Raw genomic sequence first — 15,579 nt, forward strand, 5'->3', positions numbered from 1 at the left:
TATACCTACACATATATATGCATACACATACACACATACAGATGCAAGGGGAATTTTGCCTTGCACACCTATCCATACTGTTGATGCAAGTCTGTGATACACACCAGTATATCTGTGGCAAGATGGGAACATGCTAGACTTATACAGGTCCTTACTTGATTAAGCTTTAACCATTTCTTAAGTCACCTTTGCAGCTGGCATCACATAAGATTTGCAAGTCTGATCTTCAGTTGTCACTGGTTTCCCCTAAGCATAGGGACAACTAAGGCCTGCTGACATCATTGAGTTTTGCAAATTCACAATAAGAATTCCTTTTTTTTTTTTTTTTTTTTTATAGTCATCATGATTAAGTAACAGCATATTAGTACTGACTTCTGTAACATCATGTACTCAGTTTTACAGAAGTATGAAAATATAGGCACGTGTGTACTTAAGCAGTAAGCTAGTTGCTGTCAAATCAGCAGCATGATATTTATCAAGGCACAGCATTCATTTGGAGCCTGTCAGTCAATTCCTTAAACTATTTTTTGAAAACAAACTATTGTATTTTACTATATATTTAGTTTTATAGTCATGCTCACTCAGCAGTGTATCCAGTTTTATCTGTGATACTTTTAAATAGGAGAAGCCAATATTGGAAAGGAAAATAGCAAACAGTTGTGATAATCACCTAGAAACTTATTAAAGTACAGTATAATTACTAAAAAAAGCAAACACTGCCTCTGTCGTGTGCTGCAAATTACTTCAAGTATATCATTAAATCCCATTTCCTGTTGTATCCCGACCTTTGACTTCAAATACATAGTTCTTTCAAGCTGTAGTTCAGCAAGGCTACTTTTCAACTGCATTTCAGTAACAATCATAGCATTACATCCTCCACCAAGATTCACAGGAAGTTGTACATCTGTTTCCAAGGGAAGTCATATTTTCACTCACTTTCAGGTTTGAGCAAAACCTACTCAGTAATTTCAGTTCTGATGCAGTGGCAACTAAAACAATATGTGGGAGCCTATTAATGTCTGGGGAAAGTAATTGCCTAAACACTGAAATCCAATTAAGCATTCATATTTTCAGATAAATTAGTATTAAGAATCAGAACTATAAAACTAAACAAAAAGTATATATATACACATACGCACACACATATATGTAAAAAATATAACACAAAAAGCATACTACTGCAAACACTAACCTACCTATTATAGTTCACTTTCAATTTATTAAATAACTGCTAAAGCATAAGTAATTAGTGAAGGTAGTAATTTAACTTTTAATTTGACAGTTAAGTGTGACAAAGCAATGTACACTAGAACTACAACTGCTTTACTTGACTGCTGTTACAGTGTCATAATCATGAATACATCTCTAAATTACCCCCCTTCTTCCTCAGTCTTTTATACCTCAAACTTCAGTCCAATCAATTAATTAAAAAATCTAGAAAACATCCAAACAAAACCACATTTATACCATTAGTCATCTTCAAATTAGTATATGAACAGTATGACTTGTAAGACAAACTTTAGCTAGCAGGTTGCCCAAGGAGGCTGTGGATGCCCCATCCCTGGAGGCATTCAAAGCCAGGCTGGATGTGGCTTTGGGCAACCCGGTCTGGTGGTTGGCGACCCTGCACATGGCAGGAAGGTTGGAACTAGATGAGTACTGTGGTCCTCAACCCAGGCCATTCTATGATTCTAACACTGCATAACGTAGAAAGCAATCCTCACTAAAGTACTAAACTAAATACACCATTGAATGCTAGCAACAAGATGTGGAGAGATAGGGAAGACATTTCACTGCTTTGTAAGGCAATCACCTGATTAATAAGCTGATTAATAAGCAGAAGAATTTCTTCAAGTAAATCTCCTCACCCTCAAACTGCAATGTTATTTGTGCTTGTTTTCAGAGTTGAACATAAGGAGAAACACAAAGAAAACAAGCTGGAAAGCTTCTTTTCTTCCTGTTGTTTAAACACAGATTTAGTAAAGTTTCAAGCTAAAAAACTTTCACATCTACATAACATACTTGCTTACAAAAGTAACTCTGAAAATAAAATTTCACAGCTCTTAAAAGTAGAATTTAGGGTATTATTTATCATCCTTTTTACACTCACAGTTTCACGCTTACTGGCATGATGTAGATATAGTTGCTGGACACTGGTACAAGTGTCACACATAAGGTTGAGAAGTCTGCTTATACTTCACAGTATAAGTTCAAATTCTTTCTTTTTTGTCTGACCATCTTTACATCTCTAGCATAAGGCATTTGATGCCTCCAAGACTCATGATTAATTTGGTTCTAAACTCTCCCATTTCTTGTTTCAACTGCATCATCATCTGCTATCCTTACTCATTCACAACATCTACTATCTCTGTGCTGAAAACAATTAGAATCTCCCTTATCACTTGCATTAATACTTAAGTATTAGCTTGGAAAAAACTTGAGCAAAATTCCTAAACATATCGAATCCCAGTCTGTAAACTCCATCATCAATCATCTCCATTGATCCACTTCTGAACTCCTAAAATACCTGCTAACTTCAAAACTTCCACATACATTTTCTTTTAGAAGAGATGAAGTTGTCTTTTAAAAGAAAAAATAGTTGAAATCAAACTCACCATAACATTATTTTTATTTTTTTCAGTAATAACAAGACATTTCTACATGCTTTCTACATAATACTATATATTTTTTCCAGCCTCAGCTTTCTTAGTTATTTTACATAGACAACATAGACTAGATTTATAGCATTAGTAAGTTGTAAAATAAAGGAATTTGGCCTCACTTGAAACTAGCTGCCCAACCCACCTATCTGTTGCAACCACAGAGCTACTGAAAACACTGCTCACCTATCATCCAGCTGGATACCATCTCAGATCTTACTTGAATTTATGTACCTAGGCTTTTTACTATTATTATAAACTATACTCTTCAGACAAGTCACTGATAGAAGATACATAAAAATCATCTGGGTGGAATTATCACTATAAAATCTAGAAACAATTCTATAAGCATGTATTGCAATGTCAAACCTCCACATTTCAGAAGTCTGTACCAAATCAGGAGTTTGACATTTATTTTTCTTACTCTCATCTTCATACTGAAGTTAGCCATTTTTAAGTCTGGGAAGCATTGCAAAGGGGCTGAGGGTACATGAAAAAGGGCTTGAATTATTATTTTAAAAGTGACTTCAGAGCCCCAGTCCAGCTCTTCTAATGGTACCGCCAACTATATTAATGGCAGTATCATTTTCTTAATGGAAGATTTCACATCACAAGCATCACAAGACATGCTACTTGAAAAGCCAAAGATGTTTCAGAAGCCATAACACAGGAAAAAAAAGCTCGTATCATAGATACATCTATTACTTTAGACACATGAAGACACATTTATTGGAACAAAGTCAAGAAAGTGTGCTATGCTTACCTTTGAGAGTTCCATTCCTGGTCCACACTGTTTGCAGAGAACACAGTTCCCAGTGTGATCCCTAAATTCTTGTTCTCTGCAATCTCCAGTTTCACAAATTACCCTACTTAGCTAAGAGGAAAAAAAAAAAAAAAAAAAAAAAAAAAAAGATGAACTTTATTTCTAATTTATATAAAGTTTATATAAACTCTAAGCCAGAGAAATCACATTTTTATCTTAAAAAATGATTTTCTGCATTATGAGGAATACTGCAAGCACTACCATCAGCCATGCAAAGCCTCAGTATAATTAACGGAATCCTAGCCTGAAACATTATCAAACCCATGAGTCTCTGAAGAGAATTTTAAATTCAGTGTCTGCAGACTTCTGTCAAAGAAAGTGCTCTCCACAATCACTTCCAAATTCTTAATTTGTGTATTAGTCCTTCCAGAAAGGCCAAAGCCTTTCTGATAGCAATGAAGCAGTAACTACCCTTATTTCCAGAGCTTCTCTCTGCAGGTCAGTAAAATATACTTACAAGCAAATGTAACTGCATGCCATGCTAATATTATATGGATAAATTGGACACTTCAAACTCCTGAACTATATATCTACACAGCATACTGTACTAACAGATTGGCACTGAAATAACAGTACCAAGAAAAGACACAAAGTAGATGACCAAGCTCATGTTAAAATTGAAAAAACACATTATGTAGTTGTATAAATAGGTTTGAGTCTTCCAGACTTAGTGGTTACACACAGAAGACACCACTCCTGTGTCTGACATAATCATTTATTTCAACATTCACCTTGGAATAAAGCTGAATTACATACTTACCAAATACGCTAGTAAGATTATAAGCATCTTCAATTTGTCTTCTCCTTGTAATCCTTTAGGATCCATTTCTTACAGTTAAACCTTTACTCCCCACAAAAAAAGAGAAAGAAATCATTGTATTTCACCATTGTTTAAGTTTAATTCAAGTACACATCTTCTAGCTTAGCTATCTATTCATAGTGTTAAAACACTTCTGATAGATTCAAGGAAACTAAGCAACTTACACAAACACATACATATGCATATTCAGTGTTAATAAATAAGCACACAATAAATTTAGTTAATAGAATTATGATGCTTCTGTAATAACACACCCTTTTTAGGAAGATAAGGCAATATGCATGAAGTTTCTATAGACTTAATTCTTAATTTTAAGAGACTGCTACCAGTCTAGTTCAGGGAACTTCAACATTTTCAGACCTAGTACCTCCTATTTTTTCCTCCTTTATTTGAATGTGGTCCTAGCTTAAAGACATGATAGTAATAGATTATATTTCTCCTGGATTATGTGAAAAATAATGCTTACATATTATAGGCCTACTTCAAAACTTAAGGAGTAATGCTTAATTATGTTTTTAAAATATAAGACTATAAAAAAATTACCATTTACGAGTAAAAGACATTGGAAAATGAAAGGATGGAACCCAAATACAAGAGAAGAACTAACTAAAAATATTAAGGATGGCTTCAAAGTGTTTTATGATACAGAACTATAACAAGCATAACACACACAAGAAAATGGATCAATCGTAAGGAGAACAAATCAGGTATTATAAAAGTGCCACATAAGTGTTACAACACTTGATTTCACATTTCCCAGCATGAAAACCCATGCTAACAACTTCTAATTCATAGGAGGGAAGCGTGCATTAATGGCACTGTTGATAGATTTTAAGATTCAAAATTTTATTTTGAAGTTTAACAAATAAAATCTAAAGTCTGCTCAGGAAGGACAGAGCAGGCAGAGAAGTGTTGTCAGGAACCCAACAAGAAAGCCAAGATTCCATTTTTGTAGGTCTTCCTCATCCAGTGATAGTATCAGTTGATGAGTCAATAACATTCAACAGATTATACGCATGTCAACGTGGGTATAAAGACAACATACCATCAACTAACAGAACTACAAGTAGATGCAGCATCCTATTGAGATTGCTTTTTCAGGTCTGAGGGATAAAACAAGCACACAAATGTGAACCAGGAAATCTTGGAAGACGTTCTGGATGACCCCAGTACAACAGTTTAACATAACACATACCATAGAAGAAGGGGAAAAATGGAAAAGTAGAACAAAAAACCTTATTATTGGGTTTGTTGTTAGGTGTGCTAAATTGGAATAAGAAGCTGACGGTATTAGTGCAACAAGAGAAACTAGATATGTTGGAAAAAGTACAGAGGAAAACCATATAATTGCTAGTAATATTAGAGAGCAAAGGGTGGACAGACAGTTAAAAATATTGTTAAAAACAAAAACAAAAAAAGAGCTGTTTCTTATCTATGTTTGAAAAGAACAAGATAGATAAAAACATACATCTTATCCACCACCTGATTCGTAACTGAGGGACTGCTGAAGTCAAACTAGATTAGACCAAAGACAAATTGTGAGACCTTGCACCTTAGTGACCTGGTAAAGAGCATCAGGGAAGAACTGAGTGTTACTTCAAAGAATGATGCTGAAAGTAAAGGAATTCTTATCGACTTCTTGATACCACATAATAGCATTAGGTAAGGAAAAAATAACTGAATACTTCACACACTTTACAGCTATAAAAAGCAGAGCTTCATGTGGTTGTGCAATTAGAACAAAGCTGTAAATGTAACTGAGTTGCTTAGGAGGGACTCACTATCAAGTGAGTATTCTAAGCGGAATGAGATGACATGATTTCTTTAGCAATAACATTAAGGAATATAAAACATAACATCTCTAATTCAATTATGCTCATCTGTATAGTACTACCAAACGATTCAAAAAGGATTCTTTATAGCACTGAAGTATGTCTTATATTAAATTTGAAGATTTACTTGTAGAAATCGATGGGTGACATAAAAAAATGTATTACGACAACTGCATATGTTTATGTCAAGTTGCATACAGTATTATCAATACAAATAGTATCACTGAGCCTGATGATGTAAAATATGAAGTCATGGCAAAAGCTAAACATCTGTAATGTACTTCAAGTCACCTGAAGTATGGAAAAAAAAGGAAACTGAGAACAGCCTGATTTACTGGCCCGGAGATTCAGGACTTGCCACACTACTGCAATTAAAATATGTTAGCCTTATGTAATGAAGCTATGTTCATCCTATACGTTTTTCCAGTGTGCAATAAAGTGAACATTTAATATTTTAATAAAGTTTCTTAGCATATAGGCCATTTATTAAAAATCAATATTGAAACAACCTAATGACGCATTTTTAAGTTTGTAATATTCTGTTGCCAGAATTGGATTATAAAACAAAAGTTATTCTGTACCACCTTCCATTAAGAAGTGACAAGTTAGTCACACTGGTACCTAATTATACTTCTGTATCTCAGTTTCTGAAGTTGTCATATCTGTTATAAGATAGCCTTATTATAGCATTTACCTCAAAGATTTAAGATATTGAATGCACATGGAGAAGTACACTGTACTAAAACATATTTTGTTGATTTAGGTGTGGAAATTTTATTGCAACTCTGAAATATTTTCTATTGAAAAGAAAAATCTACTGCCTTTATAACACTCTTGCCAAATCCAACACCTTCAGTCATCAAGAGCTCCAAAACCCAGAGGAAACCTCCAAAGTTCATGTGTTTTAGAGCTGGCTTCAAACTGTTATGGACTTCTCCAATTCATCTACAAAGTTTAGTGTGCTTCAAATGTGTTGACTGATCACATACAGAGTGCAATCTCACAGCTTTCAGTCTGTGATATAACTTCCAGAGAATTCATAATCATATCTTTCAAATACAGAACTCTGGGCTTAAACTTTGGTGCACTTGAGCAGGTTTAGTAGCTCTGAAACACATTCAAATCATTTTAGTAGATACATATGAATGGCAGTGGAATTATATCATGGAAATGCTGATCAGAAATAAGCAACAACAAAAATCCACAAGGACAATACATTGGCTATAACATATGAAAAATAAATTAACTTGCATACTATCAAGAAAACTCTCAGTTAAGAGTACGGAACAAAGTTACTTTCCATGATAACACTTAAATAAACATAACACAAATGGTTAAAGCACATTAATAAATCATTGTACTGAAAGCAAGTCCCCAAGGAGACATAACTCTGCCAGCTGCTTGTTTCCTGTTTCTGCCTTTAGTTTTGTAATAAGCCCCAACTAAAAAGCAGATGCTGCAGTACTTAATAGCAATTTGCCAATGGGTAAATTTGTCCTTTCTTAATACCAAGTGCCAGTACACTGATGTAAGTTGGACAAAAGCTATTCATTTGTATTCAAGTAAGAAGTAATGAGAAGAATGTTTTGCCTCTAGAATATGCACAATCAACATATTGAAGTCAATGCATAGAACCCGCATTAAGTGGTTGTATGGTTACAGTACTGTGCAGGGGCTACTACACATTTGTACAATGAGGGCAACGTTAAACCAAAAGTTAATAACATATAATAAATGAATTGCGGAAGTAAGGATTTCCAGCCTTTCAGGATCCTACAATGCAATACCCTCCAAAATGTCCACCTACATGAGATGGTGAGCTACTCAAAGTCTACTTACAAAAAAAAAAGAGTAATTTCAGCATGAAAAACGCATCACCTCAAGACTCAAGGCAGCAGGATTACATTACAGCCTACCAGTACATTTCTTATGCATATAGGCATGGAAACTTTGAAGTCAATGCCATCTACCTTGTAAGGGAATCTTTATAATGGGTGAATAGTTCCAACTTCCAGCTTAAATTTCCTAGATCATCCAAGTATCATAACTGATTTGACATTCACATTTGACCACCACTTTTCATGCTTTCCATAACACTGACAAAGAATACTCTATTTAGTTCTGGATAAGAAAGAGGACTGAAAACATAATCATGTAATCTTGCCAACAGAGGTCCCTGGCATCTGATGAATAGGATCTCTGCTCCCTTCTAACCACCCTGCTTCCCACCTGCAGCTGTCAACTTCATGCAATAAAATGACAAGGAGTGGCAGATGGCTTTAGCAGAGTCAGTGCCCCACGGGCAAGAAACAAGAGAAGGGAAAGTACTTATGCTGCTGTAATGATAGAGACAAAGGGAACAAGCTAGGGACGAGAACTTCCACTACAAAGCTACACATTGTTATTCTGTCTCATGCCTCTAGAATACCTTCTCTTTCCACCCTGCCCACAAGCCTTGTACTCTTCTCCTTTGCAGAGTAAGGAAGGCCTTGTCCAACTACATTTGCTCCAGCTGCTATGAGATGATCCACATGGAGAAGAAAAAAAAAAAAAAGTAATAAAAAATACTGTTAATCACATTAAATATTGAATAAATCCACACTTTTTGGAAATGGCCAGATATGAAATTGTACAAAAGTAAGAAGCTATGGAATTGCTTGTACATTTTAAGATGGGGATAGTTAAATCAGAGACAGCAAGTAGAAAGCAGGAACATGCCTGGCTATAGAAAATGTATATACAATTAACAGTCAGGGGGCAGAGAGAAAGGAGTTTTGCACATAACCAGGAAATATTTATGCTCCATATGCTTTCATTCATGGTAACTGAAGCACCTGAGTTTGCTGGAGTAATGATAATGGTTTAATTTTTCCCACGCAATTAAAAAAACAAAAACAGCACTATGGTACCTTAGCCATTATATACCGTACCTACAGAATGCACATATTCCACTGTACCAAGAAGGGCACAGTAAGCAAAACTAGAGAATGATCTTCATAACTCATCCCGGTTTTTCTACTTGAAAGCGATGCTTCCAATCTGTGCTGATAAAGTGATGCAAAATAGCTCATCACTCATCTCCTTCAATGTGGAAGAACAGACTATTATTAATTAGAAAGTAGTGCGAGATATGGTGATGGGGTGATATTTTTCCTACACTTAAGCAACACCTTACAGAGAGTTCAAGCCTGAGATTTGGATAAGAGGTGCTAATCCCACTGAAGTTGATGAGACTACTCATATAAGTAATGACCAATTCTGTGCTTCAAGATTAAAGCTTTTGTCAACAAAGTTGCTTCTTCTGTTTAATACATCTCGCTCATCTCAGTTTCCTGGAGACACCAATGCTCTACATAAAACATCAGTGTAAAGCTTCATTTGTACATACCTGAATGCGTGAAAAAGCAATAGAATGAAAGAGGAACGCCATTATTACATTCATGTTTCATTTCTACCAAAGCAGACTAATGGTTCTTTTTCAGAGCCACTTTTAAGAATCATAAAGCAGTAAGCTGCTTAATACAGTAACCACTGCAATGCCGACATGTCACATTTATCCAGCAACACTGTAGCAGTTTTGTGTAGCATGCAATGCTTTAAAAAGCAAAGACAAGTAACTTTCTTTCTCTTTCCTTAGGACCACAAGTACAAGTTACAGAAACTGGAGGAAAAGGAGTCTATTGCCTCCTTAACTGAAGATTTAAGCATCTCATTGCTGACCTAATAGAGTAAACTAGTGCAACTCTCCAAAATATAGCTAATCATTATTGTAATTACTTATGATCAATGATTTCTTAACAAAATCAGCTTACTTCCCCTATCCCTTGTGGTCACAGTATCACAGAATGGCTTGGGGCAGAAGGGACCCCACGGATCATCAAGTTCCAACCTTTGCAATTCCACGATACTTGTATTTCTAAAACCATCTTTGCTTACACAGTAAACAGCACCTGGTCAGTCCACCAACTCGCTTTACACGCGATGCTGAAGGAGCACTTGAAAGGGGTTACACAGCAGTTAACAAGCTGACTCCAGACCGATCCAATCTGCCTTTCCCGCTCACATCAAACACCACCGGACCCCCTTTGTTAACGTGTTAAAGTGTTCATTTAGAGCAGCCACGAGCATGAGGACAGCGTATAAATATCAGGTACCGAGATTTGTCAAGGGTATCGGGTCCGGCGCTCAGCCCAAGGTCAGATGAATGGAGACAGACATCGCCAAAGGAAGTTAAACAATCAAAGGTTTTTCAACAGAGCCATAACTGCTGCTTTCCATCCCTGTACCAGCCAAGGGGAAGGTGCCCAGCTCCTGCTTCACTCCAGCTCCGAAGCCGCTCGCAATGCCCAGCCGCGTATCTGCGCCTTCTGAGAACTCCCCTCTCCCTCCGCTCCCCTCACTCCTCCGGCCGCCCGCAGCGCTCAGCCAGGTCGCTCCCAGGGGAGGCTGACGGGAACTGCGGCGCCTCGCCTCGCCTCGCCTCACAGCCTCCCTCCCGCTCCTCCAGACAGCGATACGCAGCTCGCTCGGACCCACCTGCCTGCTTGCCCGCGGCGGCAGCGGCGGAACTACCGAAGAGCCGCTGCCCGGAGCCCGCGCCCTCCCTCACGTCCTCTCGCTCTGTCGCCGAGGCAACGCCGCGCCGCTCCGCTCCCTCCCTGGCCGGACGGGGGGCCCGGCTCAGGTGACCGCAGGCAGCCAATCAGCGGCCACACGTGCCCCGCGGCGAGCAGGCGCGCGCTCCCGCTGAGGCGGGGCGGTGCGGGCGAGGCGGCGGCGGGGTCGCGTTAAGCGGGAGTCGCGTGCGGCCGATAGTCTGCCGCTGCCTCAGAGGGCGGGCGGAGCCGCGATCCCGCCTCGGTGATGTGCGAGGTCTGTTACCAGGCGTCCAGGGGGAAAAACAAAACAAAACAAAATAATAGCACGCAAGCTCTTCACCTCGGATTAGTCCTAAGCATTCCTCGGCTCCCCTTTATCCTTGTTGCATGGAGAAGTCAGGCTGTGCCCAGCCGGGCACCACCTGTAGCTGCGGAGGTGCTGTGGTAATTCCCTGTGAAGTTCTCCCCACAGCACTTAATGGGGTCTTCTTGCCTGCTAGCTGAAATGGTTTGCCATTCTGTAGGCAGCCAAGCTGTGGTGTAACGCCGAGCACAAGCTCAGAAACCCAGTCCTTCGCAGAGAAGAAACTGTTCATATTCACTAAAAAAAAAGATGTGACTTACTGCCATTTGTGTGGTGAATGAGGAGCTGGGCTGGCATTAGCAGTGCTCCAGCTTTGGTGACACCAACCTCGGTGAAACAATCTATGTGAGGAATTCAGATCAGTAGTTTCAACTTAGAATTAAGAGATTAACGCTACCACCACAGCCCAAGCAATTCTATGGATACACTGGGAACCGAGGTAGGGCGTGGAGATGGTGAGCAATCAGATACACTTGGTGAGAAAACGTGTTCGAATAAACAGTTTTGGGGAGCTTTTCACAGAGATAAAGTTTTGGAGTTTGCCAGCTACGTGGACTTTTATAAGACAAGTAGTGCTTGCTGTAATACAGCAAGTTGTTTGTGAAAAGATAAATGGTTGCAACAAAATGAGTTGTTTTCAATTAGAGGAAAAAAGAGCTAACTCAGAATTCACAGGGCTCTTTATTTAATTATCTTTTAAAGGGCCTGCAAAGACGAGTTCTGTTTCAGGCCTGCTGCCAGAAGGAGCTCTGTGAAAGGCTGGAATGTCTGTGAGGAATGGCACGTTACAGCAGCGGCGGTGCATCTGTTGTGCATGGCAGCTGCTGTGCAGCACTGGGCTCTCTGCATCCTCTTGGTATTTACAGACAGCTGCTTTGAATGTTATGTTTTTGTGTGGGCACCTGTAAAATACGCTGCATGAGTTCTTGCTGGAGTCAGTCTGTGTGTTTCAGGTGCTCGTTTTAAAGGAATACAGTTACACAAGCGTGTTAAAACATCCCAGAGCTCTTAAAGTGTTGACTAAACTGTGAGGGCTACCACAGAAAGAAGCATTAAGATTTTCTCATCACACAGAGGTTTACTACTGCTATGAATTAAGAACAATGAGGGCGATGGAGGCTGGAACATTGAAGTGTATTTAAATCCCTGTTGGAACATGCAAATGAAAATGGATGAGTTAATTCCATTCACCACTGAAAGATGATGAAAATTGCAGGCCTTCTTTTAAATTAGGATATTTCTTCTAAGGAAATGGAAGTCAGTGGAGAGAGAGCAGAGAAGAAGTATTTGGAAAGTAGTTTTTGCTGACCGCTTTGATAAGGCTAAGTTACGTGACATATCTGATGTGGAAGAAGAAATTGTACAGCAATAGGAAGTTGTTATCTCCATATCTCAAATGCTAACACAGATCCCCCAGTCAACTGTGAGATAGATCTACTCTTGTTATGACAGCTGCTGGAAACTGATGTCAGTATATCTGTACAATGTCTTTTGATAGTCTTAACTGTTACAAATCTTAAAATATGTTTATGATGTTATCTAAGACACACTGTTTGGAAATGGCTCTATTTATAATCAGAAATTGCTCATGCTTTTTTAATAAATAAATAATAGACTAGTCTGATTTGCTTGAACTTTGTCTTTCTGAAGACTTAAGCCGGAGGATTAATTAATGTTTATACAGCACTTTGTAAACACAGTCATAAGAGCCAAGAATTATTATTATTTAATCTTTAAAAGTCAGATCAATGAAAAATTGAACTGTCAGAGAACTGCTTTTGAAAACAACAAAAATGCTGAAAATCCCCTCTTCCCCCCCCTTCCCCCCCCCCAAATACGTCCAACTCTGCTTTCATTTCAGTCTCACATACAGACAAAGGAAGGTATTTTTCAGTTTAAATAGGTTAACGCCCATCTGTGGGGACTTTTTACATAATGAAAAATAAAATAAAATAAAACAAAATAAAATAAAATAAAATAGTATTTCTTAAGTGCAGTTCCAGGGCCTGAATGTTACAAATATGTTAATGTTTCAGCCCATCAATGTAACCTATCTCATTAGCAGTGTTACTCCTGTGAGCAGCTTTACTCATCTGTGTGATTGTAGGGTCAGATTCTTACAGAGATAATTTAAATGTATTTGACTTGTAGCTATTTTGACTCCTGGGGAAAACTAAGAAAATCCCTCCACTATGTTTTGCTTCTTTTCGTTGCTCCTCTCTCTACTTTACAGCAAGGTAAGGTTTAGAAACACTTTTCCTCTGGAAATAAATGTACATGTTAGAACACAAGCAGCAAGCAAGAGAAGTCTGGAAAGGCAAAGAAGCTCATCATTGAAGTATAGGGTTGGTTAATAGAATTAGTGTTTGAAACTGTCTTGTCAGAGTTACAGGAACATGCTTTAGTACATCCTCAAAGAAAAATTCTAAACTTTGCTTTGGCTTTGCCTTCAACAATACTTTTCCTTGACAGCTATACACATATTATTCATGCAGTGCTAATTACTTTCCTGAGAAGGTAATTGACTTGTTAGGTTGGAATATAAATTAATTGATGGTATAGAAAACTAAATGATACCAAGTCAGGCCTGGTCTTAATCTGTGCCTGGCATATTATCTCGTGATATTAAGTACATTTTAAATTTATATATACAAATATACTTTTAATTCAAATGAATCAGAGTTTTCAGACTAACTGATGAAAGATGGCTGCATTCATCTGGAAGTGCTGATAACTTAATTTTATTCATAAGTGAGCAGACAGTGAAAATTTGGTTTTGCATGTTACTATAGCGTATATGAAAATGTACATGAAATACGAACATCCTGAGGGTCCTGAACTGAAATCCCACAAAGAATGGTATCTTAGCAGTGCTTAAGAACTACTAGTTATGCTGACTTTTACCTGCATTTTGTTAATAAATGTACTCCACCCTTACACACATCTGATTGTGGATTTAAGCACAGATGTTTGAAGTCAGTGTTTCAGGAGAACTCACTATCCACCATTAAGGCTTGATGTTCAGAGAGCTCACTGTCTGGAATGTTGAACTTCTTTGCAAGTGTGGCCCCGATTATGGGTTCCAAATTCTTCTGAAAATCTAAATGACCTTTAAATACCTGCAGAAGTAACTTGAGTCTCATTTTCAAAGCCTGGCTCCTGCTACAGGCACAGAACCACTCACACATTTGGCCCACACTCATAAAAACCATGGCTCTTTAAAGTGCAAATATGCAGTGAATAACCCCAATTCTTCTAATGATCCTTTTCAGTGAATTTCTGAAGTATGTGTCTTCTATTTTCTTAGACAGAGTACACATTTGTAATATGAATTTGAGGAGCAATATAAAATATTTTGAAGTAAAACTGCTTCACTGAAATAGTATGAAAACTTCCCTGGAATTCTATAAAACCAGGTGTTTGCTCTAGATAAGCTAAAGATTTCTTTAATATCCTTATTAATATGACATAAAAGAAACGTTTATCATTATGTTAAAATGTTAATATTAATATCAAGATTTCTTTTTTGTATCTGATAGCTGAACTAACACCTCTTTTATGTTGAAGTTGGAAAAAAACTCCCTTTTGTATGTAAGGATGTGATATTAATAAATACAGTTCTAATAACTTGTGGAATGGGACACCTTTTCATCTCAAGGATGCAACAAGTAGGATAAAAAGTGTTGCTTGAAGAAGGCAGGCTTTAACAAATACACAGAGAGAAATAAATACACAATGTGTGGGAAAGATGGCTGGCCTTTTCCTAGAAAATAAACATTCCTCCCAGTCCCGTAATGCTTGTGTTCCAATTTCACTTTACAAAACTACAGACAGCTGAAATGAGTAGTGCACACAAAAGTATTATATACCCATCAATACCAAAACCAAATCTGATTTAGCTTCAGTTTTCAAATGCCTACATTTTCTAGATGCTTTTTTTAGAAAAAAATACAGCTCTGCAAAAGTTACAAATAGAAATGGCACAGAAATTATATATTTTAAACTATGTACACTTAATGCTGTGCAGTATTATGTGAACTTCAGAATCTCTTAAAGTCTCGCAAAAGAAAACTGCAAAAAAGTACAAAATCCAGTACCTGTTATATGGTGAAGTCTCCCAGTGCCCAGGCTCTCTGCAACTTAATTTCACACTGCCAGAGCTTCTGTATTAAATGCTTTTACCTCCTTAAAAAAAAAAAAAAAAAAAAAAAAAAAAAAAAAAGAAGAAGAAGAAGAAGAAGAAGTATGTCAGCACAAGCCCAGACGAAACTCCAAATCCGGGAAAATAAAATTAACCATGCAGATCAAAGGCAGACGAGCACTGAGACCAAATGCCTGTAATCTGATCAGTGATCAGTTGCCATACATCAAAGGCAGTGCTTTGGAGAGGAAAAAGAACTCTTTCTCTCTCTCTCTCTCTCTCTCTCTCTCTATTTTTCTTTCCAGCAGGTAGCTGTGCTGTTAAATTCTGCCTTTCAGGAC

The 15,579-nt window shown here is 37.6% G+C and overlaps 1 protein-coding gene across 3 annotated transcripts in view; it reads right to left on the reverse strand.

Moving 5' to 3' along the window:
• TNFRSF19 (TNF receptor superfamily member 19) overlaps nucleotides 1-15,285 on the reverse strand; it is a 55,105-nt gene extending 39,820 nt beyond the window's left edge. For 2 of the 3 annotated variants that reach the window (XM_072336972.1, XM_072336953.1), the window contains exons 1-3: nucleotides 10,672-10,807; nucleotides 4,244-4,324; nucleotides 3,424-3,534 (exon numbers count right to left, since the gene is read on the reverse strand). In XM_072336972.1, the coding sequence (XP_072193073.1) occupies nucleotides 3,424-3,534; nucleotides 4,244-4,309 (177 nt within the window). In that variant the 5' untranslated portion in view covers nucleotides 4,310-4,324; nucleotides 10,672-10,807. Of the gene's footprint in view, nucleotides 1-3,423; nucleotides 3,535-4,243; nucleotides 4,325-10,671; nucleotides 10,808-15,194 lie in introns of those variants that run through there. The other variant, XM_072336963.1, reaches the window with a different exon arrangement.
• Nucleotides 15,286-15,579: the final 294 nt, after the last annotated feature.

Source organism: Excalfactoria chinensis, chromosome 1, assembly GCF_039878825.1.
Source record: "Excalfactoria chinensis isolate bCotChi1 chromosome 1, bCotChi1.hap2, whole genome shotgun sequence".
In the NCBI taxonomy this organism is placed as follows: Eukaryota; Metazoa; Chordata; class Aves; order Galliformes; family Phasianidae; genus Excalfactoria; species Excalfactoria chinensis.